Consider the following 27630-nt stretch of genomic DNA (forward strand, 5'->3'; position numbering starts at 1 on the left):
TTTGTTCTGGAACACACATACATGTAAACCGTTGTATCCAGGATATGATATAAAGTTTATGAGGCAGAATTTGAGAACTATTTAGGATTAACTCACCCCATTACTGAGGCAGAAGACTTGAAGGCTGTAACAGGTGCCTCACGAATTACGAGACTTCCAGTCTGACTAGTGGGAACAGATACTGATCCTGGTCCTATGTGAGTGCTAGTAGCAGCTCCTCTGATTCTTTGAGACAATTCTTTCCTCAGCCTTTGATAGTTTCTTCAAACCTATATGCTGCCTGTTACTCTCGAGAATACTGGAGGAAACTTGCAGATCTCTGAGAGTTTTCTCCTGGGCAGCTTAATTCTCTTCAGTCCTGTGTACTGGACATTCTAACTGCCTTGGTGTCCCCTCTCTCTCTAAGCTCCCCATCCCATGGAGTTTGCTAGGCTCTGCCCACCCTGCCCCCAACCACACTGCAGGAAGTTCCCCCCTCCACCACTCCCCCCCCCCCCCCGCCCGCCCTGAGAAGCAAGCTCACCTCATTTGTCTCCTGCTTCTCAGGATCACTGTCCTTTCTAGCTGGTGTCCATGGTCTTGTTTTGTGTTTTTTTTTTTTTTTTTTATGTATTGGTTGTTTCGGGCAGGAGGGTAAATCCAGTCCTTGTTACTTCATCTTGACTGGAGGTGGAAGGTAATTCCTGGGTTTTGACATGTAGTGTCCTCACCATTCTTCCTTTTAATAAATGGTCTGTATTTTTATGTTTGTTTTTTCTCTCTGGGTTATTTAGATCCTTTTTAAAAATTCTAAATGACTCCCCCGTGCCCCTTCTATTGTGACTTTTAATTTTATAGCCTGTGGACAGAGAATGTGGCCAATGTAATCTAAACTTGTAGAGATACAAACCAGATCACTAGATGATCACAAGCTTTTTCTAGGTTTCCTGGCAGGGAGCTGACTAGCTAACCTGTGGCCCAGACACACCTCCCCGGAGGTTGCCAAGGAGCTTCTGGGGCCGCACCCATTCTCCCTGGCTGGCCTTTCTGTCTAGGAGTTCCATCTTGTACAGTGTGATGCCTGCAAGGTGTTTGTTGAAAGGTTTCTTTTCCTAATTTTTATGATGGTTCCATGCATGTTTGAAAAACATTCATTTTCTCTGTTTCAAAATTCTGTCTTTACAAAATTATCTCTTACCTGACAAGATTTGTAAATCAAAAATGTCAGAAGGAGTCATTTAAAAAAAAAGAAAATGTATGCATTTTAGTTTAATACACATAAATATCCATTCATTTGCCAGTCTTTTGATGTAGGGCCAAGGCCTTTTCCTTAATCTAGCTACACTAATAGGAGTTTAGTGGCCTTTCTCGTATAAATCACTGCCAGACTGCGTTGCTTGTAATTTCCATTTGGGGTTTCTTTATGGTGGAGCGCAAATGCAGAGAAACTTGTGAAATATTCACATTTTCTAGAATTCATATCCTTTTTTTTTGTAGTTGTCTTGCTCATACTTAATCCAACAGCACATGCTTATAGTGATTTATCCTTACTGAATCTTTACAATGTATTCAACTAGTTTTCTAGAAATTATTATTTTTCAAATTCATATTCATATTTCACATTCAGATTCTTATTTGTTTATATAATATGTAGGCTAAGAATATACATTAATGAGAACTAACATAAGCAGATTTAGAACCACTTAACTAGTAAGAGCAAGAGTGGGTTGACCAGCACGTAGCCTGAAGTGTGTCCAGGACAAAGACATTTATTACTGAAAGAATAGAGATTATCAGTTAATCCAATAAATCAGTTATGTGGAATTCAAGGAGTTTAATGTGCTAACTTGGTAGATTAGTTCTGTTAATTATGTTTTATGTCCTATATGTTTTTCTTGATCTCTTAGTTCTGAAAGAGATGATTTTAATTTATCATTTTCTCTGAGTAATAAATACATCCTGAAGTTGGTGTATATCCTAGAGCTATGCTAGATGCAAAAAGAGGTATGACATTCCTTCACTGTGCACTGTAATGTTATCAAGGTAAATATCCTTGACCCGTGTTCATACTATTAACTAGATTCTATCCTGTTTTATATTGATATTTCACACCTTTATTTTTGTTAATATTGGTCTGCTTTGTCTTTGTCTATTTGTTAATTTTTAATACCTCTATGTCACTTGAATTTAGGAATACCTCTTATAGTAAGGTATATTTAAATGTATTCCAAAAATAAATAAATAAATAAATAAATAAATAAATAAATAAATAAATGTATTCCTACTTTACTTCCTTGCATATGTAGGTTTATAGGATTGATCATCTTTTCTTTGTTTTTTTTTTTCCTCCCTTCTAGGACAGCATTTAATAACCCTAGATACATACTGGTATCACCTTTCAAAAAATGCTTTAATGCCTAAACTTTACCCCAGAATCTCAGGGGAGAAGAGTGGTATCAATATTTTTTTAGAAGTCAAATGCGCTATCCATTGTGCAATGGAGCCACCTTCAATATTTTTTTAAAGGAGTCTGGTATGCGGTCAGGATTGAAAACCATAGTGTCATTTTTTTTTTCTATTCCTGCAGTGTATTCCTTTAAATTCTCATCCATCATCTTAAAGCTTTTAAAGCTTATAGTTTTTATCAGACAGAGACAGTTATAGCAGTCAAGGTAAACTCAGTGTAAAGTATAAGGGACTTGTAGGGATTTCGCCTGATGCAATTGTGATTGCAGTTGGAAAAATCTGTTGCCCTGCATCTGGTGTTGAGTCTGAAGTCATTAAGTTAGCCAGATCCACAGCTGGGAAGAAAAGCTGAACAAGAACTGGAGCAGGGACCAACCACAAACTGCTAGAAAACCAACACAGAGCTTGCATCTGTCTCTCATTACTTCTGCCTTCAATGACTCGGACAATGCCTGCAGGTGCCGCTGGTGCTCTGGGCTACAGAGCTGCTCTTTTGTTTGGCCCAGGACTCAGAGAAGTTGGAGGCCATGCGGTGGCGGGACCTGGAGGAGCCACATGCTGGGTGCCGCATATGCCAACAAGGCAAGCCAAGAGATCAGCAATAATTTGTGTGAGGTACTACAGTGCCTGGCACTCTCTGCTAATCTTCTGGAGTGTAAAATACATGACTGCTGTTTTCCTTATGATGTCCAGATCTCAAGTGAATTTCTCTTGTGGTCAAAACTGCATTGCAATTCTAACACCACCCAGAGTTAGGCCAAACTTCACAGGTTAAGCCCTCGCTTGAGACACCAGCTGCATGCTCAGGGATTCCTGGGCCACCCACACTTCTGACCAAGTGGCTACAAATTCAGGAATTCCCACTAATCTCTTGGGTTTGATAATTCACTGGAATGACTCACAGAACTCAGCTAAAAGCTATATTTATGATTACAGTTTTATTATAGCAAAAGGATACAAATCAAATGAGACAACAGAGGAGGCACATAGGGTGAGGTCTGGGAGGGTCTGCAGATGCAGGGTTTCTGTGTCCTCTTGCCATAGAGCCAGGATGCATCACCCTCCTGGCACATCAATGTGTGTTACCAATCAGGAAGCTTATCTGAGCTTTGTGTCCAGAGTTTTTACTGGGGTTTCACTATAGAGGTATGATTGATTGAACCCTGGCCATGTGATTGAACTCTCTCAGGAGTTTGGACTGGTATCAAGTGGCTCAAAGCCTCAACTCTAATCCCATGCTGATCTTTCCAGCATGGCCAGCCCCAATCCTGAAACTAGTATTAGAGATACTCTTCTCACTTGGGAAATTCCAAGGAGTTAGAGACCTCCTCTCCAAGGGAGCAGGAACAAAGGTCAGTCAAAATCTTTACTACAGAACACCAACTCTAAATGGAACTAGACAGGGGAGGGAATTCTGGGAACCATAGTTAAGTTGACACAGTGCAAAACCACCACAACAGGATTATGTCTGATACCCTTGCACCCCATCAAGAAGATACCTTTAGCATGCCTTCACTCTCTTGATATAAATATATATAAATATAAATATATATTTTATTCACTTGAGAGAGAAAGAGAGAGAGAGAGAGAGAGAGAGAGAGAGAGAGAATATGCATGAACTAGGGGTAGGGGCAGAGTGAGAGGGAGAAGCAGACTCCCTGCTGAGGAGTCCTCAATCCCAGGACCCTGAGAACATGACCTGAGCTGAAGGCAATCCTTAACCATCTGAGCCACCCAGGCACCCCATGTCCTCACTTTCTTTGCCACTTCTCACCCACAATAAGCATACAGACCATCTTCAATGCTTTAGCACAATCACTTGGATTTTAGTTTCAGATTGCTATTAATATTTAAACATTTTATCTTCTTAGGGTGCCTGTGTGACTCAGTTGGTTCAACAACAGACTCTTGAGTTCATCTCAAATCATGATCTCAGGGTGGTGAAATCAAGCCCTGCGTCAGGCTCCATACTGAGCATGGAGCCTGCTTAAGATTCTCTCTCTCCCTCTCCTAACCCTGACCCTAAATAACCCCAAAACTTAGTGTTAGGGCAGCCCCGGTGGCTCAGCGGTTTAATGTCACCTTCAGCCCGGGACTGGATCCTGGAGATCTGGGATCGAGTTACGCATCGGGTTTCCTGCATGGAGCCTGCTTCTTTCCCTGCCTGTGTCTCTGCCTCTCTCTCTCTCTCTCTCTCTCCCTCTCTCTCTCTCTCTCTCTCGCTGTATCTCATGAATAAATAAATAAAATCTTAAAAAATAAAAAACTGTTAAAAAAGCAGTCATTTGGCTGGGGCTCAGCAGGGATGGCTCTTCTCTGCTTTGCATCACTGGGGTGACTCAATTTGAGGCTGGATGATCCATTTTCAAGTTGGATTGCTCATATGACTGTCAAGTTGGTGCTGGCTATTGGCTGAGCTTGGCTGAGAGCTCAGCCAGAGTTGTGAACTGGGTGGTTTGGTTCTTTTCCAAGTGGGCCTGCTGCGGCTTCCTTTCAGCATGGTGAATGTGTTCCAAGAGTGGGGATCCCAAGAAAGCAAGGTGGGAGTACAAAGCATTTTATAATCTAGTTTGAGATTTCCTGTTCTTTTCTTTTTCTTTTTTATTTTGTGCAATGACACAGATGGAACTAGAGGGCATTATGCTAAGCAAAATAAGTCAATCAGAGAAAGACAATTATTACATGATCTCACTTGTATGTAGAATTTAAGAAACAAAACAGAAGATCATAGGGGAAAGGAGGGGGAAATAAGACAAAATCAGAGAGGGAGATAACCATAAGAGACTCTTAATCACAGGAAACAAACAGGGTTACTGGAGGGGAGAAGGGTGGGGCAATGGGGTAACTGAGTAATGGGAATTAAGGAGGGGACGTGTAATGAGCACTGGGTGTTATATAAGATGATGAATCACTAAAAAAATTATTTACATTTCTCAAATGAGAAAATATAATACCTAGCCTGATAAGTCACTTTTACTGTATTCTGCTGGTCAAAAAAGTTACAGTGGTCTACCCCAGTTCATGAAGAGGGGACACAGAATCCAATGATCAATGAGAGGAGGTTTTTCTTTTTCTTTATTACTTTTTTTTAAAAAAGATTCTATTTATTTAAGAGAGAGAGCTAGTGAGAGAGAGCACAAACGGTGGGGAGGGGCAGAGGGAAAGGGAGAAGTAGGCTTCTTGTTCAGCAGGAAGCCCAAAGTGGGGCTCCATGCCAGGACCTCGGGATCATGATCTGTGCAGAAGTCAGATGCTTAACCAACTGAGCCACCAAGTGCTCCAGTGAGAGGAGTTTCAAGATCATATTGTAAGAGAAGAATGTAGGACAGGAGCTATGGTTGTGACCATCTTTTAAGAAATTAAATCTGCCATACTGCTCTTCCAGGACCTAGATTCTGCAAACAGCACAACTAAAAACAACTGTTGTTTTCTTTCTAGCAACTTTATTTCTAGTTTTACCCACTTAAATGCTTAATCCATTTAGATTTTCTTTTGGTGTAAATTTTGAAGAGCCAATTTAATTTTTTCTTGAGATAGCTGCCTAGTTGCTAACAAAAATTTATTATCAATCCATCTTTCATCACTCATATGAAATGGTGTCATTACCATATTCTAAGTTCCCCTTTGGATTGTCTATATCTGGGCTTAATATAATCTATAAATGTCTGGCTATACCTGCCCTAGAACCTAATTATTGCAGGACTAGTTTCTTCTACACCCACCTATCAGTCTTCTTTTTCAAAATTTTGCTGGGTAATTCTTTTTTAAAAAAAATTTATTTATTTATCCATGAGAGATACAGAAAGAGAGGCAGAGACATAGGAAGAGGGAGAAGCAGGTTCCCTACTGGTAGCTGGATGTGGGACTCCATCCCAGGACTCTGGGATCATGACCTGAGCCAAAGGCAGAGACTGAACTACTGAGTCACGTAGGCATCTCTTGCTGGCTAATTCTTGCATGCTTATTTTCCTATGTGAATTTTTCTGTGTCAACTTAGCCTCTCTAGTTTTATTTTTAAACCAATCTATTGGTATTTCCATCAAAGTACTGATTATTAATTTTTTTTGATTATTAATTTTAAATCACTTTTATCATTAATGGGGTATTTTGACTACTTTCTATCAGCCAATTCCATTTCTTCATGAAATGTTCATACCCTTTGACCATTTTTCTACTAGGGTTTTGATTCTTCTGATCAATCTGTGAAAGCTCTTTGTATTTGGGATATTAGAGCTTTGTTTGAAATGTTTCTTATAAATAATAATTTTCGCCAGTTACAGGAGTCCTCCCCCATTGTGGTTTTGTTTTCTCTGGTTTCAGTTGTCCACTGTCATCTTTGTTCAGAGAGCAGATTATCCTCTGTCTGGTCATCTGTCAGTAGTAGCCTAAGTCTAATGTCACAAAGCCTACGTCATCCCACTCCCTTCATTTCAGCACTAGACATCTTACCATTTTGCATCACAAGAAGGGTGAGTATAGTTACAATAAAATATTTTGAGAGCAAGAGAGAGAGACCACATGCACATAACTTTTATTACAGTATATTGTTATGATCTAGTATTTTTTATTTTATTAATTTATTATTCTATTGTTGTTAATCTCTTACTGTGCCTAATTTATCATAGGTGTGTATGTATAAGAAAAAAACAGTATATATAGGGTTAGGTACTATCTGGTATCCACTGGGGGTCTTAGAACATGTCTCTTGCAGATAAAGGGAAACGGCAATAGTTAATTTTGCTTCTGATATTTTTTTAAGTACTGAAATAAATAGTAAGTGTGTGCGTGTGCGTGTGCACATGAGTAGGCATGGGGAGTGAAAGCTATCTTGTGTGGTTTCTTTTGTCATTTTGGGCAGATGTAAAAATATGTAAATAGTCATATTTTTTCAGGATTTTTTATGGCCTTGTTTTTCTGTTTAAGTGTTTAACCCATTTAAAATTTATTTTAAGTATTGTGTGAAGTTCTGATCGAACCAGTTTCTTTGCTAGTCTATTTCTCCCAACACTATTAAACCAGTGCCTTTATTTAATTATTTTTTCAGAATTCAAAATATAATCAAGAAAACATAATTTTTCAGGTTGGAAGAAAAATTCAATTATGATTTTGACTATGATTGTATGAATCCCGGAAACTAATAACAGGCATTCAGGTTTGAATGTGAAATGACTCATTGCTGGAGTATAAGCACATCAAGTCACAGATTTGAGATCCTCTAGTATCTATTTCAAGATGGGCCTCCCTCCAAATTTGGCAGATCTGTAATTTTAAATTAAAAAATTAATTCCTATTCATAAAGAAATAATTTATTAAAAATTTCTTATTGTGGTAAAATATATAAAATTTGGTATTTTAACCATTTTAAATTGTACGGTTCAGTGGCATTTAGTACATTCACACTGTGTAACCATCACTCTGTATTTCCAAAACTTTGTCACCGCAAACACACTCTGTACCTGCTAAGTAGTAATTTCCTGTTCTACTGCCGTTCCCACCCCCAACATTTCAGCCCACAGACTTTCTGCCTCTATGAAATTGCTTTTCTAGATATACAGGTGAAATCATGCATTATTTGACCTTTTATGTCTGGCTTATTTCATGTACCATAATGAAAGGAGTAGTTGTAGGAAGTAGTTGTTACTATTTGTTTATGAATGAAGAACAAGATGCTTAGACAGTTTTCATTACTATCCCAAGGTCATATCGGTAAGTAGTGTCAGAATTTGAATATAGGTCTTTCTGACTCCTAGTACCTCATTTTACCCCCATCCCTGGTCCTCTGGTCATCTCAAGATGAAGTGTTTTGCTTTGGAAACCATTGTACAGATGGGGGAAAAAAAGTAAAAATAATTTATTAGTTTTTTTTAATGTCTGTAATTTTTTATTTTTTAAAAAGATTATATTTATTTATTCATGAGAGACACAGAGGGAAAGGCAGAGACACTGACGGAGGGAGAAGCAGGCTCCATGCAGGGAGCCCGATGCAGGACTCCATCTCAGGACCCCGGGATCACGACCTGAGCCGAAGGCAGACGCTCAACCACTGAGCCACTCAGGTGTCCCTACATCTGTAATTTTTAAAATCCATACCTTTTCCTCTCAAAATGGAAATCAAAGACTACTTTGAGATCAGTGCAGAATGAGAAGATAGGAATTGGAGGATGTCTTCCTTTTTGAATAGTTGGGATGAGTCATCAAAGTTTTCTCTAAAGTGAAGTACATATTTCTTACTGCTTTTCACAGGAAGCAAAAGAGATACAATAAATTCCAAGAATGAAATAGTTATACTAAGGAGTTAGTAGAGTTTGCCTTTAAAGCAATGCTTACATTTAGCTGCATCAGTAATAAGTCTGTGAAATAAAATGAGATATGTGAAATTAGATGAAACAGAAATAGGTCATTAAAATTTTGGTTGTGGCCTGAGATGACTAAAATACAAAGGTGAATGATAAGCTCTGAAGAGAGTCTAATTTCATGAACATACTTCTGGTGTATTAGTTCACTCTTAGTTTATTTGCTGTTAAGGAAAATTCAAAAAATATGGAAAGCTAATTATGCCATTTTCCCAACAATTACTTTTCTGCATGAAGTTTTGTTGTTGGTGTTGCAAGATTTCTCCCCTTTCAAAATTACATTCTGAGTGCTGTTATGCTCATTTAAAATTTAATGCAAGTGTTTGAAGATGGCACTTAATTTACCATGTAGAAATAGAATTACTGCTGTCAGCACTTATGTTTGAAAAATTTTGTCAGGACAATATAATTATTTTAAAAAACAATGTTCATTCAAAGGAGAAGATTTCATTTGTCAAAGTGATCATTCTAAAGCTTGTCCCAGCAGCTGTGCTTCTGTGGTTTATTCTCCTAGAACCAGGTATCTTTTCTCAATTTCATTGTTTTTTTTTATCTCTTTCCCTTTATTTCTCAAGGGTCTTTTTTTTTTAATCAGTGGCAGTGTGGTTCTTAATGAACTTAATAAACTGATTTGCTCTTCCATTCTCTCCAAGGCATCAAGAAAGAACCTTTATGGGACACCTGGGTGGCTCAGTGGTTGAGTATCTGCCTTTGGCTCAGGTCATGATCCCGGGTCCTGGGATTGAGTCCTCAATCCCACTCCCCAGAGGGAGCCTGATTCTCCTTCTTCCTATGTCTCTGTGTCTCTGATGAATAAATAAATAAAATCTTTTTTTTAAAAAAAAAACCTTTATTACTCACTTTGTCAACTTGTAATTCTCTGATGTGTTTCTCAAGCTGCAGCAGAATTTTGTGTTCTTTTTTTTTTTTTAAAAGATTATATTCATTTATTATTTGAGAGAGTATGTGCACACAAAAGTGGAGGCAGGGTGAAGGGAGGCAGGACGAATAGAGAGGGGAAGAGCAGAGGAAGAGGGAAAGGGACAAGCAGACTCCACAATCCATGCAGGGCTCAGTCTCACAACCCTGAGATTATGGCCTGAGCTGAAACCAAGAGTCAGACATCCAACTGACCGAGTCACCCAGAATTTTGTGGGTTTTTTTTTTTTTTTTTAGATTTTATTTATTTATGTATGAGAGACATAGAGAGAGACAGAGGCAGAGACACAGGCAGAGGGAGAAGCAGGCTCCATGCAGGGAGTCCGACGTGGGACTCAATCCTAGGTCTCCAGGATCCTACCCTGGGCCAAAGGCGGGGCTAAACTGCTGAGCCGCTGGGGCCACCCAGAATTTTGTGTTCTAATGACCAAATACAATGACATCTTTCCAAACTCCTCCTGAGTTTGAGACTGATGACTTCATTCACATTTTTTCTTCCTTTATTTTCTGTAATGCTGCATTTTGTTAAAACGTTTCCTATTCTTACCATCTTGACCAACAGTTAATCTATCTCTGATTTCCTTTCTTCACTCACCACTTAAATATAGGTAATCTCCAAAGCAAGTTCTGTAGGGGTTAGGAATTGAATTAGGTTATCAAAAACAGAGGCTCAAAGAGAGTAGCTTCACAAAGTAGAGATTTTTCTTTCACCCAAACCAAGTTTCTAGCTAGTATGGAAGCTCCCCTAAGTCACTATGCCTAGAGAGACCAAAATTGTTCCTATCTTCCTGCTTTAGCGTCCACACCACTAGTTCTATGTTCAAGATTGTATCATGGTGCATGATAGATGCTAAGGCTTCAGCCACTGTGCTAAAATTCCAGGTAACAGGAAGGGCAAAGAACACTTCCAGTTAAGTCAATTCCTTTCAAGAAACCTTTTGGAAACCCAATCATATCATTGGCTAGAACTTAGTCACATGACTACACCCAGCCACAAGGATGGCAAGTGTTTTGCTAAAACTCAGAAATATGTCATGCCTGAAGAAAGAGGTGTATTTCATAGGTAATGATCAGTCTTTGCCACGGTCTGTTTTCTTAGATGCTGGCTAGATGATCAGAAATGATCAAGAAATGGTGAGTGGGGTGGGTCTGTTATATACTAATGATGATTTACGCTATTTATTAAGCACCTGCCACATGCCAGGTATTAGAGTCACCTTGTTTAAGGAAATATTGGTAGAAATGAGCTGAGATACGGTTTGAAATTCAGCTAGTTTGTCTCCAAAGCTTTTTTCTTTATATTATACATTGCCTACACTGAATATTCATGTACATATACATATTCTTTTGTCCAGTAATTAGACTGCTCTAGCCTGATGTCATAATTTCCAGGAGTATTACACTGGACTATTCAGAATTATTGAGTTGTCTAAATTCGGTTGCAATGTTACTTACTAATCGATTCAAGTTTGTAATCAAGACACCTAGAGATCTACAGGTAAATTGGTAGTAGCACAGCACCAGGTGCAAGAGGCTAAATCTGAACAACCTGAGGGGTGCCAATGAGAAGCTGACCGAACGGACTCACACTTACCTCTCCGAGGCCCTCCACCTGAGTCACACAGGACCTCAGCTCTGCAAAGCCTCCTTCACAAGTACTTGCAGGACCTCTAAACAAGCCTAACCTCAGGACACTGCCTTTGTACGAGGTTGCCCTTGTCTGATTTCCTGTTTCAAATCTTGAAATGTTACTCCATGTTTTCATGGAGAAATTAGCAAGGCCAGGTGCAAGAGGCCAGAACTGTTACGCAGTGGCCCTTCTTCCACATGGAAGGTAAGTATGAAGAATGAGAAGAAATATTCCTCTTGATTCCCCACCCTTGCTCCTGCATTGCTTCGGTTTTGTCTTTTTAAAAATTTTGTTGGACTGGTGGAAAACTCAAGCAGTGTTGTGTGATACCATTATCATATGTACTTTTTATTGAAAAAGTTCTTCTGGAACACCTGCATCCTCTCTGTTCTCCATAGACTTTAGACACACATCCAGTAGGGAGTAAGCCAGGAGACAGATCTACTACATGATAGGTGCTGTGTTGTCAGAATTACCCTCTTCCTCCCTCTGACTTAGTCAGCTTCTGTGCTACACTATGCTTTGTTTCTGGCTGCTTCTTCCTTTAGTTGATTTCTCTCCCAGGATTTGTCCTACTCTTCCAAGAAACCTGCTTCTCATGGGCTTGCTTCACCAGTTTGTTCAATATGTGCCAACATGTATAAATCCAGCTGGGATTTTTTTTTAATGTGTGAACTGGGCTTAAAAATTAGGTTTGCAAAAAATGAAGTTTGGCCTGAGCCTATAGCAGTATTTTTTAGACAACTTGCAACCTTCTCTCCCATTGCTCCGTCTATCCTCTCTATGTATATGACTTCCAAGTTCATGTCTCCATCTGTGCCCTCTTCCTAGCTGCCTGCTGGATACCTCTGTGTAGTTGTCTAACCTTTCCGAAGTGTGACTCCAACTATTCCAAAATTGAACTTTTCTTGCATTTGTTCTCTCCATTGGGTTTCTCTCTTATTTTAAAGACTAATCATTCTAGTTGCTTAGATTCAGGATATTTTTTCTATATCAGTGAGGGTGACAAAACATGAGAGACACCTAACTGGGAAATGAATAAGCAGTAATGGAAGGGGAGGTGGGCGGGGGGTTGGGATGACTGGGTGATAGGCACTGAGGGGGGCACTTGGCGGGATGAGCACTGGGTGTTATGCTATATGTTGGCAAATTGAACTCCAATAAAAAAATTTAAAAAAAGGATATTCTTTCTATCTAGGATAGGCTTACCATAATACCTGTTGTAAAAGTTACCTTTTATAAGAATTTAATTCAATTTCCATCCTCCTGTATTTCTTCAGACAAAATGAATCCTTTCCCCTATATTCCCATAGCACTCTCTAATCCTCTAAAGCATTGGCACAACTCCCTTTATTAAATTTTGTATCTTCTGATTTGCTTACAGAAATAAATGAGAATATATTATATATTACATTAGATATTTTATATGTTTTTGTTTAGTCAACCTATTTTACAGATGGAAAAATTAAAGCTGTTTCCTTATCTGCAAAAGAAATAATTCTTTTTTTAAAAAAAGTATTTATTTATTCATGAGACACAGAGTGAGAGAGAGGCAGAGACACAGGCAGAGGGAGAAGCAGGCTCCATGCAGAGAGCCTGATTTGGGACTAGATCCCGGGTCTCCAGGACCACGCCCTGGACTGAAGGCGGTGCTAAACTGCTGAGCCACCCAGGCTGCCCAAAAAGAAAGAATTCTAAACCCAAAATGAACCATCTTATTCTTGGATGGTAAGACCATCTTAATATCTTAAATACCTACAGTGTCTGGTATAATAAATATCATCTTAATAAGTGTATTTTTGCTTTGATATTCTAGCATAGTGTTTGATATACACCAAGGATTCAGTGTTTGTTGAACTGAATCGAGATAAAATGCAATTCAAATGCCATGAAAGTCTTTATAGAGTGTCCATTTTGTGCAAGCTGTATTTTGAAGATTATGTTTGGCTTCTATTTTTACCACTTCTTTTTTTTTTTTTTTTACAGTGATAACGGGTAAAGGCAAAAGATTTATCCTTTATTCCCTAGATCACTAGAAGGAAGTAAATAACAGTTATCAGTAGTTATCTGCAGTAAACCTGATGTCAACATTTCTCAAGACAAAATTCCACAAAGCAGTTGAAAGGAAGAGATATTATCATTAACCGGTAAGTATTCATGAGGTACCTACTGCCTGTTTAAAGATATTTTATAAACTGTAGGACAGTTTACAGGTGTGAAGTAGTTTGATTACTTCGGTGACTACTAACTAGTACAGCTACTATTATATGGCTTTGTGCTAGTCTTATGAAAATACAAAAATAAATGTGTTTGGGGACACCTGGGTGGCTCAGCGGTTGAGCGTCTGCCTTCGGCTCAGGGCGTGATCCTGGAGTCCCAAGATCGAGTCCCACATCGGGCTTTCTGCATGGAGCCTGCTTCTCCCTCTGCCTGTGTCTCTGCCTCTCTGCCTCTCTCTCTCTCTCTCTCTCTGTGTGTGTCTCTCATGAATAAATAAATAAAATCTTTAAAAAAATGTGTTTGAAAATTAAAGTCTAGTTTAATAGAATGGTGATAAAGCATATCAGATCAAGTTCACAACACAATTTTATTTTTTTCAATTTTAACGTTAGTTTTATAAACTCGCTGTCACAATTAACAGGATGAACCAGGACTTCTAAGAGGGAGTAGTATAGGGAAGGACATTTTAAAAGGTAGGATTTGGAATGGTTCTAAAAGGGAACCAAGGGGAGTGGGGATAGCCTCTGGATTATTGTATAGTCTTTGCTTAGGAAGTGAGAGAGCAAAGTAGGGATGGGGAAGTCCTGGTAGGAAAGCTCAAGTGAAAAAAAAAAAAAATATATATATATATATATAAAACCATGTCAGTATTTCCAATAGCCAAAGGGAAGAAGCAACCCAAGTGCCCATCAACTGATGACTGGAAAAACAAGATGCCATATTAATAAAAATATAATGAAATATCATTCAGCCTTAAAAAGGAAGATAATTCTGATGCATGCTATGACATGGATGAAATTTGAGGACATTGTGCTAAGTGAAATAAGCCAGACACAAAAGGACAAATATTTTAGGATTCCACTTATCTGAGGTACTTAGTGTAGTCAAATTCAGAGACACAGGAAGAATGGCCAAGGGCTGGGTGAGGGGGTTGGGTGGGTGGGAATGGGAAATTAGTGTTTAATTAATATGTATTTTCAGTTTGAGAAGATGAGAAATTTCTGGAGATGCATGGCATTTATGGTTGTGCAACAATGTAAATGCACTTAATGCCACTGAACTGCACACTTAAAAGTGGTTAAAATGGGAAATTTTATTTTACTACAATTAAGAAAATCAAAGTAAAAGCAATGTAAAAAAAATAATGATTTCCCAATTAGGGGAGTGTTTGTGTGGCCTTGGCCATGTTCTGCTAGAAATATTGTCATTGATTCTGTTGTAAACATCAAGGGCTGACTACCAGCAGTGCTGAGAAGATAACTCAGAGCCCTGCTTATTCTTATTTAGACACTAAAAAGTCAAGATAAATGTGGAATGCTGTGTCTGAACACCTTTTATCTGATCTCTGCCCCCTGGGGTGACAATTGAAGCAGCTTCTCTGTGTCAGTGACTCACAGGGGCTCAGATTCTTTGAGTAAGAGATGTTCTATTGTCACTAAAATGACTTCAAACACCAAAGTTTGTAATAGTCTGTGATATTAGAGAACAAGATTTCTTATCACTATAACCTTGTTACTTAACAAAAGCAGTTTTTATGGGACCGGAAACAGAATTGAAAAAACAAAGTATCTGACAGAGTGGTGTGGAAAAGACAAAGAGATGATTGAGCCCGCTGTGGGATGAGGCTGCTTGCAGATTCTAGCGTTTCATGTTCTTGTGTCTGTCCTCATATACATGGGGGGCGCGGGGGGGGGGGGAATCTGTGAATTTGGTGCATACGTTGCTCTGCTTTGGGACCTTAATCTTTAAGATCACCAATGCAATGATATGACACACAAAACCCAACAACTGTTCAGTCTCCTTACATTATAGCACCATTTACCTAAAGTGTGTCTTTATCGTGATAAAGTACGTTACTATGAAAACCTAAGTTTGAAAAATGTCCACACATAATTTTAACTACGCAGCATTTTAAAATCAAGGTCATACATTTTCAGGATATAAGTTCTTAAGTGTGAAACAGCATTTTCTAAGTTGTGATTTCTAAGAAAACAGTGTTCCAGTAATAGCTTTGAAAGCAAAAGGTGTTCTGTGAAAATTTAAAGAACTAAGAATCCTTCAGAAGGATGATAAAAAGCCCAATTGATAAAAGTTTCTGCACTTCAGTTGATTCTACTTTCTGTGAATCAAGTTAAAAACTAAGGGAAAAAAAACTAAGGGAAAAAAGGAAGGAATGTAGACTATCTTATAAAGTAGGCTACACATGAGTAAAAAGCTATAGCAAAACAATGTGACTCATCAGGCGATGCAGTTATAATGTATACAGACTGCGCACAATAAAAGGCTTTATGAAGTATGCAATCTGTGCACCCCATTTCATGACCCTTCAAAGAGTTCCTATGTGCCCCGGCAGGTGGTGGGTTGGGTTACACCAAAGGAGTTGCAGGTGATACCCAGTATACTACACTGTCCTTACAACTCTGATTAGGCAACAAGTTTCTCTCTCACAAAACCAGCTCACCAGGTATGAATTACTGTGCGATGGACCACAAGCTCTGTAATTAGTGGCAATACGGCTTTCAGAAAAAAAAAAAAAAAAAAAGAGGGTATATTAATGATTCCAGGCGGAGGCCAATACGCGTGACAAAGTCGCGCGCTGCACGCGGATTTGCTACTGAATAGCCAAGATTTAAGAGACTCACGCAATTTGACACTACAGGGTCCACTGGTTCTGTTGGTGGCTCTCTCGACTCCTGGAAATGATGGAAACAACAGTTACCTCTGACAGATACTTCGATCAAAACCAAAGCCGATTACAGAGCGAACCAGCTGTTTTAGTTCATCTTAATTTGCTGCATAGGTTCCTTATGAAAGGACGAGATTTAAACTCTGAGCACTTGAAAGGGTGAAGCAGGAAGTCCTTCCCACGGACACCCTACAGCTGAGCTGATAACACAGACCACCTCCCTGCATCGGGAATAAGGAGCGACCCTTTGCCAAAGAAGGAAAGTCTCATTGAACAGGTAATGTTCAATCCCCCCTAAAGGGATCTCACGCATCTCTAAGGGATTCGACAGTAGTCGACTTGGCCTTCTAGCCTAAAAAAGCAGCACACCGCAATCCTGCTGTGTGTCGACGAGGAAAATACTCAGTGTGGACCTGAGCTGCAGGTAAGTTTAAAAAAAAAAAAAGGGGGGGGAGCAAAAGGGCAAGGATAGATTTGGAAAGAAAAAAAATAACCAGTTCTTTTTTTTTTTTTTTTTTTTTTTACCAAATAAAGTAGAAGCTTTCTTTCTCAACCAGGCGGTTTGCAACTAACCCAAAACTCAGGAAATAACTCTGCGAAACGAATAAACTTAGTTCAGGAAAACATGCGCGTCCAGTTAACATCCGAAAACACGTGGCGGGGGTGGGGGAAAGCGGTCGGAACACCGCGCGAGACTCCAAATCCCATGAGCCCATTCGGCAGGCGAGCCGGGCTGTGCAGGGCCGGCCGGCGCACTGGATGCTGGGGCTTGTGGTTTGGGCTCCTGCGCCTCCCCGCGGGTTTGCGACGTTTAGCGACCATCGCGCCTGCGCCCGCGCCGGCTGGGAGGCTGGGAGGCTGCGAGGCTGGGGCCGCGGCGGCTCGCGCCGGGTGATGCTAGGCGGCTCCCTGGGCTCCAGGCTGTTGCGAGGTGTGGGTGGGAGCCGCGGGCGGTTCGGGTCGCGAGGTGTCCGCGAAGGTGGCGCAGCCATGGCGGCAGGGGAGAGCATGGCTCAGCGGATGGTTTGGGTGGACCTGGAGGTGAGTGCGGCGGGCGGGGGCGAGGGCAGGCGGGCGAGGCGCGTCGCGGCGGGTCCCGGGGCGGCAGGTGGGCGGCAGGTGGGCGGGGGCGGCGGGCTGGGCCGGGCCGGGCCGTGCGCTTGCTTTCTCGAGGGGACGGCTCCTCCGTAGGGCTCCCCCCGCCCGGGTGCCGCCCCCCGCCGCCGTGGCCGCTCGGGGCTCAGGGTCCCTGGGCTGGACCCCAGACGCCCCCGCCCCGCCCCCGCCCTTCCGCAGCCTCCCGGGACCCTGGCTTGGTTTAGCTGGACGGGACTCCAGAGATGACTCAGCCTTACCTCTTCTCCCACAAACGAGAAAACTGAGGCCCGCCCGGGGAGAGGATGGAGCTCCTTCAAGGTCACGCTGTTAGGTCCTGAGCTGGGACTAGAACCCAGTTCTGATCCCTTTGGGTTTTCCATACTCCTGCCGAAGCCCCCCCCCCTCAGTTGAACCTCAGTTTTCTTACCTAGGAAATGGGGGTAACAGCAGTGCTTTCTACACTCGGTGGTGATGGAGATCAAGGCGCGTCGTTGACACGAAAACTTTGTGAACTGCGGGGATGTAGTGATGGGAGTTGTCTAACTCTTACCAAATTGAATGCTGTCAGCCCTCAATTTTGCTGACTTTGCATCCGTCCCACAGTAGAACCGGGGTGCCGGACATATAGCAGGCCTTTGGTAAATATTTATGGAATAAATGACTCATGTTTAGTGCCTCGGGGGCTTGCCAGAGAAGCATTATTGTCCCTTTTATCCTGGCAATGGGATATAAGTGGAATATGCTTGAGGGAATTACTGTTCAATGAAATTGAGAAAAATAGACCGGAAAGATGGTTTTGTGTGTTTCATATTTGTTTTTGATTGCAGATGACAGGATTGGACATTGAGAAGGACCAGATTATTGAGATGGCCTGTCTGATAACTGACTCTGATCTCAACATTTTGGCTGAAGTAGGTGATGCCGCGTAATCCAGTCATACTGTTTATAGAGTGTATTAGAAACCTAAATCCTTTCTTCCCCCATCTGTTTATTTAAAAAAATAATAATAATAAAACTGAGGTACATATAGGTTAAGTTCCAAAGGAATATGCTAGGTCATAGTAGGGTTACTTCTGGATCCAGAGTAGTCTGTCTCACATCCTGGTTATTTTTCAATAATCCATGCCCAAAGTTACAGAAACGTATATGCTCTCGTGTACTAAGACCTTACTGTGTTCTACACACAGTTCTAAGTGCTTCACATCTCTACTCTCAGTCTTCACAGCAACTATAAGGTAGGTAGTTAATACTCATTTTATAGAGGAGGACATTTTGGCACAGAGGTATTGGGTAATTCGCGCAGGGCCACCTGGCTCATTACTGGGGGAGTCAGGAATTTATCCCAGGCAGTTTGAGTAAAGTATTTCTAACCAATAAGAAGACAACCAGCTATTGTATCAGGGTTAGTGACTCATGCCAGAATTATATTGTCACCTTATTTAAACCTATAGTGTCACCTTAATTTTCACTTGACTCTCTGTCCAGTTTCTGCCTTCTCAACGAGGATGTGTGCTTGTCTAGATCTATAGTAAGACTTTGGGATTCCTGTTGATAAAGAATCAGAATAGTCTCTTGTTGTATTGGGCATGATTAAGGTTTTAACATGCAGCTTTTAACTGAAGCATTAAGCAGAATAGCACACCTGTTGCCTTTTGGACGCTTAAGAGGCATTTGAGAAGTGTGCGAGGGCATCTGATTGGTAGTGGGCCTGGAATTGGTCCCCGGTCTCATATTGTCAGCAGTTTCAGAGGCCCTAAGGAACTACAAAATAGGAACACAGTAGGGATGTTTGTGGGAAAAGGTTAGTCCTGTTAGAATCAGTTCCCAGAGAGCAGGAATGATGTGCTCCCTACATCAAGTGGATTTCATAAATCTACAGTAAGACTTCCACTTAGTAGGTAAGGGATGGGAGAAGGCCTGTATAGATGAATAGCTACTTTTGTGGAGTACCAGGCATACATCCTGGAGTTACCACTTGCTACATCAGCTGGAGGAAAATCATGAGACTTGGTGTTTCTCATTGTAACAAGTAGCTCCTGTGGTTTTTTTTTTTTTTTTTTTTTTTTTAGCTTTATATAAATAAAGTTCTGCGTTTTAGGTTTGGTTGTTTTTTTCCTGTCACTTGGAATTTACTGCGGATGAATAGTGAAGAGAAGTGTCTTTATTTTGTGAGCCCTACTTACCCTTGGCTGAAGAAGAGTTTTTCCTTTAGACTGTTGATATAATGTGAAATACTGACAGTTTAATGGACCAGTTAGTTAATATGTACCCTGGAGGAAATTTGGGTCTGTATTCACACAGCTGCAGATGAGTGTAGCATTTGTAAATAGACTCAGTCAGATGAGGATAAGAATGTTTAAAAAAAAAAAAATGCTCAGGGGCTGTTGGCACTAAAGTGTCATTTCTGTGGAAAATATGTTTTATTCTTGTGTATGAGTCTGAGGAAAATGTTTTATGCTGGTAGAAGAACAAACATCCTACCCTGAAAATTTTTCTGTAGGTAGCTTAGTGTGCCAAACTGGGACCTAGAATAAGTTAGATTGCCTTAGATTAATAGTTTGCTTTTCCCATCATAGTTTGTTAAAAATGGTTTTGTTTTGTTTTTTTTTTTTTTTCCAATATGAAGTTTTTGGTTTTTTAAAAAGCATGTCATCAGAGCAAGTTTTTTGCTTCTTAAGAGATTGCCTTGACCAGTTTTCTTATTTGGCTGAAATTCCTTGTTAGTTGTAAGATGTCAGATAGTCAAATTCGAGCCATCTCTCTCAGGGATCACAAACTATTTTTACCAGCTTAGTAGGAATAATGCCTTGGATTCATAAAGTACTTTTCTTCCAAAAAGTTCAAAGAACTTTGTCCGTAATTTCTTTTATCTTGTTAAACATCCCGTTGAGGAAAGGGGGGCGGTTTGTTATCGCTATCATACAGGAGAAACTATGCCCAAGATGACTTGTTTTAATGCCACCAGTCAGACTTCTGTTATTGCTGGGACTCTGCCTAAGACACTCATAAGTTCTGTGTTCTGTTAAATGGAACAGAGAATTTGGGACCATGTGTTGCTTTTTTTTTCCCCCCAGATGTTGCCAGTTACATTTTTTTTAAGACTTTTTAAAAATGTATTTATTTTTTAAGATTTTATTTATTCATGAGAGACACAGAAGGAGAGAGAAAGAGAGGGGCAGAGACACAGGCAGAGGGAGAAGCAGGCTGCATGCAGGGAGCCCAATGTGGGACTCAATCCCGGGTCTCCAGGATCAGGCCCTGGGCTGAAGGTGGTGCTAAACTGCTGAGCCACCCAGGCTGCCCACCAGTTACCTTTTTAACTTTTTGATCTAAAAGTGCCATTAAAATTAAGCAGTATAACTTTATCCGAACTCTATTTGTATTTTGCCCTGTTCTGCTGCTGCATCCTATTCCCCAAAACTTGTATATTTTCTTGGCATTTTGTATGCATATATAAATGTATGTGTTTTTTTTTAACATGTGTACATGAAATCACATGCACGTGCATACTGTTCTGCAATTTGCTTTTTTCACTTGGCAATATAGACACTTTCCAAAATGAACTCCTAATTAGAGGTTGGCAAGCAGTTTCTAAAAAAAGACTGGTAAATATTTTAGGCTTGGAGTGCCACATACTACCTATCACATGTTTGTTTTACAACTCTTTACAAATGTAAAAATAATTCTTAGCTTACTGATAGTAAAAAACAAAAAAAACAAAGCAAAAATATACAAAGGCTGGGACTATGGTTTGCTGACCCTTGATAGACTACCAGTGTTCTCTGTTAATAGGCATTTCACTTTTTAGAGGTGTGTATGTGTGTGTGTGTGTGTTCAGTCATTCCGTTTTGTCATTGTAAACAGTGCTGGAATGAATAAGGACTACTTAGATAACAAAGGGCCCTCCTCTCTTTCTCTGCCATCTATATATTTAATCCTGACAGCAGCGTAAACTTTACCTCAGAAACCACGGTTATCCCTGTCGATTCTGGATGACTAATGGCTTTTCCCATCCACAGGGTCCTAACCTGATTATAAAACAGCCAGATGAGTTACTGGACAGCATGTCAGATTGGTGTAAGGAGCATCATGGGAAGGTAACATTACCAAATAACAGGAGTGCTGCTTTGGGGATCAGTAACAAGCGTGTTGCTCCCACATCTGAATCCTATACCATTGTTGGATGGGATTTTAAAAAGGGTTAGAGGAAGATTGCTTGGCGAGCCTGGGAGACTGCTTGCTTGTTTACCTGTCATCTTTGGGACCTCTCGAGATCATCTCCTCGTGAATGTTCTCTTTTTTCCTCTCCTGCATTCAGTCTGTCGCGAACGCATTGTGGATTGTCAAGCATTGCTCAAATCAGTCTTTTGGATAAGGTTAGACATCAACTTTCAGAGAAGGGGGCGTGCTGCTCACCTGTTAATAGTTGTTTCATCCCAGAGCTTATATCCTTGGACTTTGAGCACCATCTTTTTTGACTGTGTGGAAATGCTATTAACAATCAGGAACATAGCTTATATGACCTGGATTCTTTAAGGAAAAAAAAAAATCAGTGCAAAGATGGCAGTTTCAGTTTGAACTTGTGCATTATAAATGGTCCATCTATGGTTATATTTGCCCATTTTAGAAGTGAAGTTTCATTTCTGGATGCCTTTGAAAACTGACTTGATGTGTTTCTGGTGGGGGCTGGGGATTCTCTCTTGCAGTCTGGTCTAACCAAGGCAGTGAAGGAGAGTACAATGACATTGCAGCAGGCAGAGTATGAATTTCTGTCCTTTGTACGACAGCAGACTCCTCCGGGGCTCTGTCCACTTGCAGGTAAAATCCAATCCTATGTATACCTTGTAGATAGTCTTCCATTGTAGTGGTTCAAGAGACTGCAGTTCCAGAAAGACCAGCTAAGACCATCATGCCTTTCACTTACCCTGATTTGGATTATACATCTTAATTTTGCGTTCACGTTTCTTTGTGTAATTTGTAACATGAGTATTGGGGAAATGCCCTGAAACCCAACATGGCATCTGGGGTACGTAGACTCACTCAATAATATTTCCTCTCCCATTTTTATCATGGAAGAATTTCACATGTACAGGAGAGTTGGATTCAGTAACGGTTACCCTTGCGCCATGTTTGTTTTCCCTCTGGTTTTTTTTTTTTTTTTTTTTTTTTTCTTTTGACATTTGAAAGTAAATTGCAAGCGTTTTGATGTCTCATTCCTAAGTACTTCATCAAGCATTTCCTCAGAGTAAGGACATGTTCTTATGTAGCCACAATATCAATATCATGTTTAAGGTAGTTAAAAATAATTCAGTAATACCGTTTGAGATCTGGTCCACATGCAAAATGTCTAATTGTTTTTGAACCAGGACTCAATCAAGACTCATGCATTTTACTTGGTTCTGTCTCTTCAGTCTCTTAATCTAAAATGTCCACCTGTTTTTATTTTTTAATTTTTTTCCTGTGTAACATTGACTTCTTAAAGAAACCAGGCTGGTTCTACTAGGATTTTGAAAGTCCTGCCACTGTCAGGGAAAAGTTAATGATCTGTGGAGGTGTATTTGTATTTGTATATGTAATTGATGTGATAACTTACACTTTCCTTAAATTTCACTTAAAAAAGTTTGACTTTACCTACTAGAGCATATATTGTATATATATTTTCCCTCTAGCTAGTGTGGCTGGTGGTGTCTATTTTAAAGTACTTATTTGAAATTTAGTGTTTTTTATATAAATTACTGTATGGAAACATGAATATGGATATGATTTGTTAAAATTGGAATGTGAATAAAGGTTTATTTACTTAATGTGGTTATTACTTAATGTGGTTCAGTTAAGTTTTTAGCGTTAATAGTGTGGGTTTCATGACACTGGGAGAAAATTTGCACATCTGGTATGATCTGAAAAAGTAACAAATAGATTTGTGCATTATTTTAAGTATGTGGAATGATAGATTTATCCTTTTGTCCATAGAGAGGCTGTTTATAAATGTATTATGAGCTAGACTGACTAAATACTCAGAAGTCCGTACTTGTAACCAAATCAGATGCACTCAAACCTGATTTAAAAGTTCTGGGATGCTTTTAGGAATTATCTGAATTTAAAAAAAAAAATCATCTCCATTTCCATACCCGTTAATGAATTTTTATATTCTGTTGTATATTGCTAGAAATACACAGATGCGGTATGCTTCGTGTCTTTCTAGGAAATTCAGTTCATGCAGATAAGAAGTTTCTTGACAAATACATGCCCCAGTTCATGAAACATCTTCATTATAGAATAATTGATGTGAGCACTGTTAAAGAACTGTGCAGGTAAGGGCTATATTTAGGACACATTAAATTGCCTCATTTAGCATGTTTTAATTGGGAATTTGTGGAAAGTAATTGAATAGAACTGTAGAACTGAAGGTGCCCAGTGGGTGAGTAACTTCATCCCTTTCTCACTTGGACAGGTCCTTAATTGATTCTGGACCGGTGAGAAATGGGGGAAACAATGTCAAAAATCTTTTGTATAAATTTCATTAGTCCAGAAAGTTTATTGAGCACCACTCTGTGCCAGGCATTGGCCTGTGTGCTGGAAACATGACAGATGAAAAGCCTTAAAATGGCGTAGAAACTAGTGGGGTAACAGATGTGTAAAAAACACACCTTACACATATACTGTGTGATGACTTCTGTAATGGAAATGTGCATATTGAATATTGAAAACACCCAAGGGGAAAGGCACCCCTCCCTAAATGTTGGAGGGAGGAATGGGAAATTGGGGAAAGCTTTACATAGGAAATTTGAGATTTGAAGAGGAGTAGATGTTTTCCTGCCATTTAAGTAAAGAGGGAGGGAGGATTCCAGAGAACGGGCAGAAGGATGAAGAAATGAGGGCTCAGGAGGATAAGGGGATTAAATAGTTCATCAATGCGGAAGATCCAAGCACACACTTTGGAAAAGGTGGGATCTGAGGCCAAATGGCATAGGGCTTGTGTGGTGGGCTGAGATGGTTAATGTAAGGGATAGGTTCCTTTAAAAAAGTGTAAGTAGAAGGAGTAGATAGGATTAGATCATTCTAATTATAAGGTGGCAAGAAAAGAGGGAAGTAAGAAAGGAGACTTTTGCCTTATTGGAGAGAGAAGAATGAGCTAGGGACATGGCACTTGGGTTGCAGAGAAGGATGCAGAGAACGTCCCATCTGAGAATGTCACTTGGCATGGTAGGGAAAGAAAAGCTCTAAAGCAATTCTAGTGTTTCTGTTTTGCAGTTAGGTAGATGATGAATCTATTGAAAGATAAAGGGGGAAATAAGAGCAAAAGCAGATTTGGTGGATGGGAGAAGGGAGGTCTTGAGGATAGTGTGGTTTTATAAATGTTGATTAGAAATGTCCGATTGATCTGTAGGTGGAGAGGTCTAGCAGGTGGTTGCCTGTCCATGACAAACAAGGAGAGGGCTGGAATGGAATGGATCTAGGAATCCTAGACAAGGATGAGCTTACCCTAAGAGAATAGGATGAAGAGAGGGTAGAAGAGAGTCCCCGGCAAGGAAGCATCTTGATAGTCACAACCCAAAGTCCCGTTTCCAGTGTTAATAAGTAACTTGAAGGAGGTAATTATCCAGTATATTTGAGACAGTTTCCTTTGAGAGTTCCATTTTTGCTGTGTATAGACGCTGGTATCCAGAAGAATATGAATTTGCACCAAAGAAGGCTGCCTCTCACAGGTAAGTTTGGGTCCTTCCAAGTGCTTGACATGCACATAATCCCGAATTCCTGACTGCTTAAAACAGTGTCTCTTCTGCCCTCTCTTGGGGGGTAGGGGGAAATAAAGGTCAATTGGCATAAAGATAACCTTCTTTTGCTAAGATTATTAAGAACTCTGGTCAGGATTCTAGTATTCCGTTCTGAGATATGCAGCATCTTATGTATTTACCACAGTTTTAAAACTAAAAGATAGCTTAGTTTATAGGTGTGATGAAACAGTCTGTAATCTTTCTAGTAATGAGCAGTACTAAGATTCTTCCCCCACAAGGGTATGAATACTTGTAGCGACTTAAAATTAATTAGAACACTTTGTGGACAGTTGTGTAACATAGTTATTTTGTAATATAGTTACTTTGGACACTTTTGAGGGTTTTTTTTTTTTTTTCAGATCTTTTCTATATTATGTCTATAGACTCAGGCACAGGTACACAAGAAATTTGAAGATCTTGTTTATCTAGTGTCCTGTACTGGCTTTTTTATTTAAAAAAATTTTTTTTTAAATTTTGTCATTTTTCAGGAGGAACATAAGACTTGATTGGGGATTTAGCAGCTGGACATTTAGTTCATCCATGTTCTGAGTCCCTACATACGGTTGTAGGCAAACAGACCAAGTCTGCTGTAAAAACCCTGGTATTCTAGTGTTTCCTCGTAGGGGTAGATTACACGGACCATTGCACAGCAACACAGGTTTAGAATACCTAATCTGAAACAATTAGGGTTTGATGTCTTTCAGAATTTTTCAAGCTTTAGACTGGTAATAGCGTATCTGTAGTGTTTGCCATTATATAATATGCCATACAAGGTCTGAAGAAGCATCCCATGATCAAACACATTGATGATTCTGCAGCAAAACATACGGATATGCACACCAAATGGCATTACTAGGAAGTATATACAGCTTCATGTTAAGATCAGGTTTTGCCACATAGTCATAAAAGCCCGTTGGATTTTCAGATGTTTTTTGGATTGAAGATGTAGGTAAGATACCTTATACCTTGATTTAGTCAGATTGTAAATTCGACAGTCTGAGCTCTCTGCTGCATATCCAAGACCAGGGAAGAAAGCAGAACTCCCCTCAGTCACAGCAATAACCATTATAAAACTCTCGCACTAACATGAGTGCAGTTTATTCTGTAGAAGAGGCCTTTGGCTTATTGTACAGAGTTTACTGATCTGCACACGGTTCAGATAATTTTGGTTACCTGATTTTCAGACCTCAGCAGATGAGAAACAGCATATTGGAGTAGAAGAGAGGCTATTCTAGCTGGTTGTAGCACAAATCTTTGCCAGAGAGGAAGTAGATCCTCTGTAATGGTTTGGTACTGTCGATGATGTTTATCATGACTGAATCGTGAGTTATGTTTGCACATGTCCATATATTTTGTGTAGGGCTGTCAGTATTGCACCATGTTTCCCAAACTCTGTTCCATGAGCTGTTAATGACTATTCCACAAATGTGGTCGATTAAGATTTAGAAACACTGTGTGTGTAGTACAGCCTCCCCTTGGAAATTTGCAATACACATTAGTATATAAAATACTTTGCAGGGAAGTTCAGAAAAGGAATGTTTGATCTAGGTTTTCCTAGACTTACTTGACACTAGAATTCTTTTTTTCCCCCCATAGAACACTTCACCATCTTGAATAGGACAGTTAGGAGACTTTATTTGATAAATTTTAGGAAAATTTTTACTCCAACTCACTTTAAAAAAAAAAAACAAAACTTAGATTTGCTTTATTGAAATGTTCCTCTTTATGATGTCAGATAGTGGCATTTACCTTCGTAAGTCTTGTTACTGTGTAAGAAGTCCTGTTGATTACTTCCTCTGTGGACATTTCAAATCAGTATGTGTTTGCTTGTAGGGCGCTTGATGACATTAGCGAAAGCATCAAAGAACTTCAGTTCTACCGAAATAACATCTTCAAGAAGAAAACAGATGAAAAGAAGAGGAAAATTATAGAAAACGGGGAAAATGAGAAGACTGTGAGTTGATGGCAGTGCTCATGCTGTCGGCACATAGTTCTCGGGAAGCAGCTGCTGGTAGTTGCATTTGGTTTTCTGTTTTGTTCCTGCTGATTGCTTGACACAGCACCTTCTTTCACTTGTGTCTCCAGATTATTCAAACAGACATCACCTGAAATATCATTTTTCTCCTAACATTCTGTTTTCATTTATGACACTGCAGCATCTCTGTAAGTACCAGGTCATGTCCATCCCTCGGTACATATCTGCATTTGCTTTTAGACCATTTCTTTTGTTTAATAATAATAATAATAAAGCTAGTTCTATTGAAATGCAAACGTTTTTGTACCATCTATTCTTTAGTAGTTTGACTGGTACACCATTGGAAATGGTGGTTTTTTGTCAGTGGTATGGTTAATGTTTCAGTTCTCTTAATGATGTCAGGAATGGGTTACTTTCGTGTGTGAAACAGGAGATGAACTTGTCCTGTTCTACCTTCTATGTGTCAAGGATAGATTCAGAGAAGTGAATTTGGACTCACTGTTATAGTT

At 39.8% G+C, this 27630-nt stretch overlaps 1 protein-coding gene across 1 annotated transcript; it reads left to right on the forward strand.

Moving 5' to 3' along the window:
- The first annotated feature begins 17083 nt into the window (after positions 1-17083).
- Positions 17084-27417, forward strand: REXO2 (RNA exonuclease 2). Its single transcript, XM_055306778.1, has 7 exons — positions 17084-17314; positions 18199-18282; positions 21391-21468; positions 22078-22189; positions 23574-23682; positions 25024-25077; positions 26980-27417. Exons 1-7 carry the CDS (start codon positions 17168-17170, stop codon positions 27107-27109), a joined length of 714 nt encoding a protein of 237 aa, XP_055162753.1. The 5' UTR covers positions 17084-17167; the 3' UTR covers positions 27110-27417.
- The last annotated feature ends 213 nt before the right edge of the window (positions 27418-27630 follow it).

The sequence above is a fragment of the Nyctereutes procyonoides genome, unplaced genomic scaffold (assembly GCF_905146905.1).
Source record: "Nyctereutes procyonoides isolate TBG_1078 unplaced genomic scaffold, NYPRO_anot_genome, whole genome shotgun sequence".
NCBI lineage: Eukaryota > Metazoa > Chordata > Mammalia > Carnivora > Canidae > Nyctereutes > Nyctereutes procyonoides.

Excerpts from the sequence above, each read along its gene's own strand:
- REXO2 (XM_055306778.1), top strand. The coding sequence starts at position 17,168 with ATGCTAGGCGGCTCCCTGGGCTCCAGGCTGTTGCGAGGTGTGGGTGGG. Across the intron at positions 18,283-21,390 it reads ATCTCAACATTTTGGCTGAA|GGTCCTAACCTGATTATAAA; the intron begins GTAGGTGATGCC and ends TCCCATCCACAG. Across the intron at positions 23,683-25,023 it reads ACTGTTAAAGAACTGTGCAG|ACGCTGGTATCCAGAAGAAT; the intron begins GTAAGGGCTATA and ends TGCTGTGTATAG.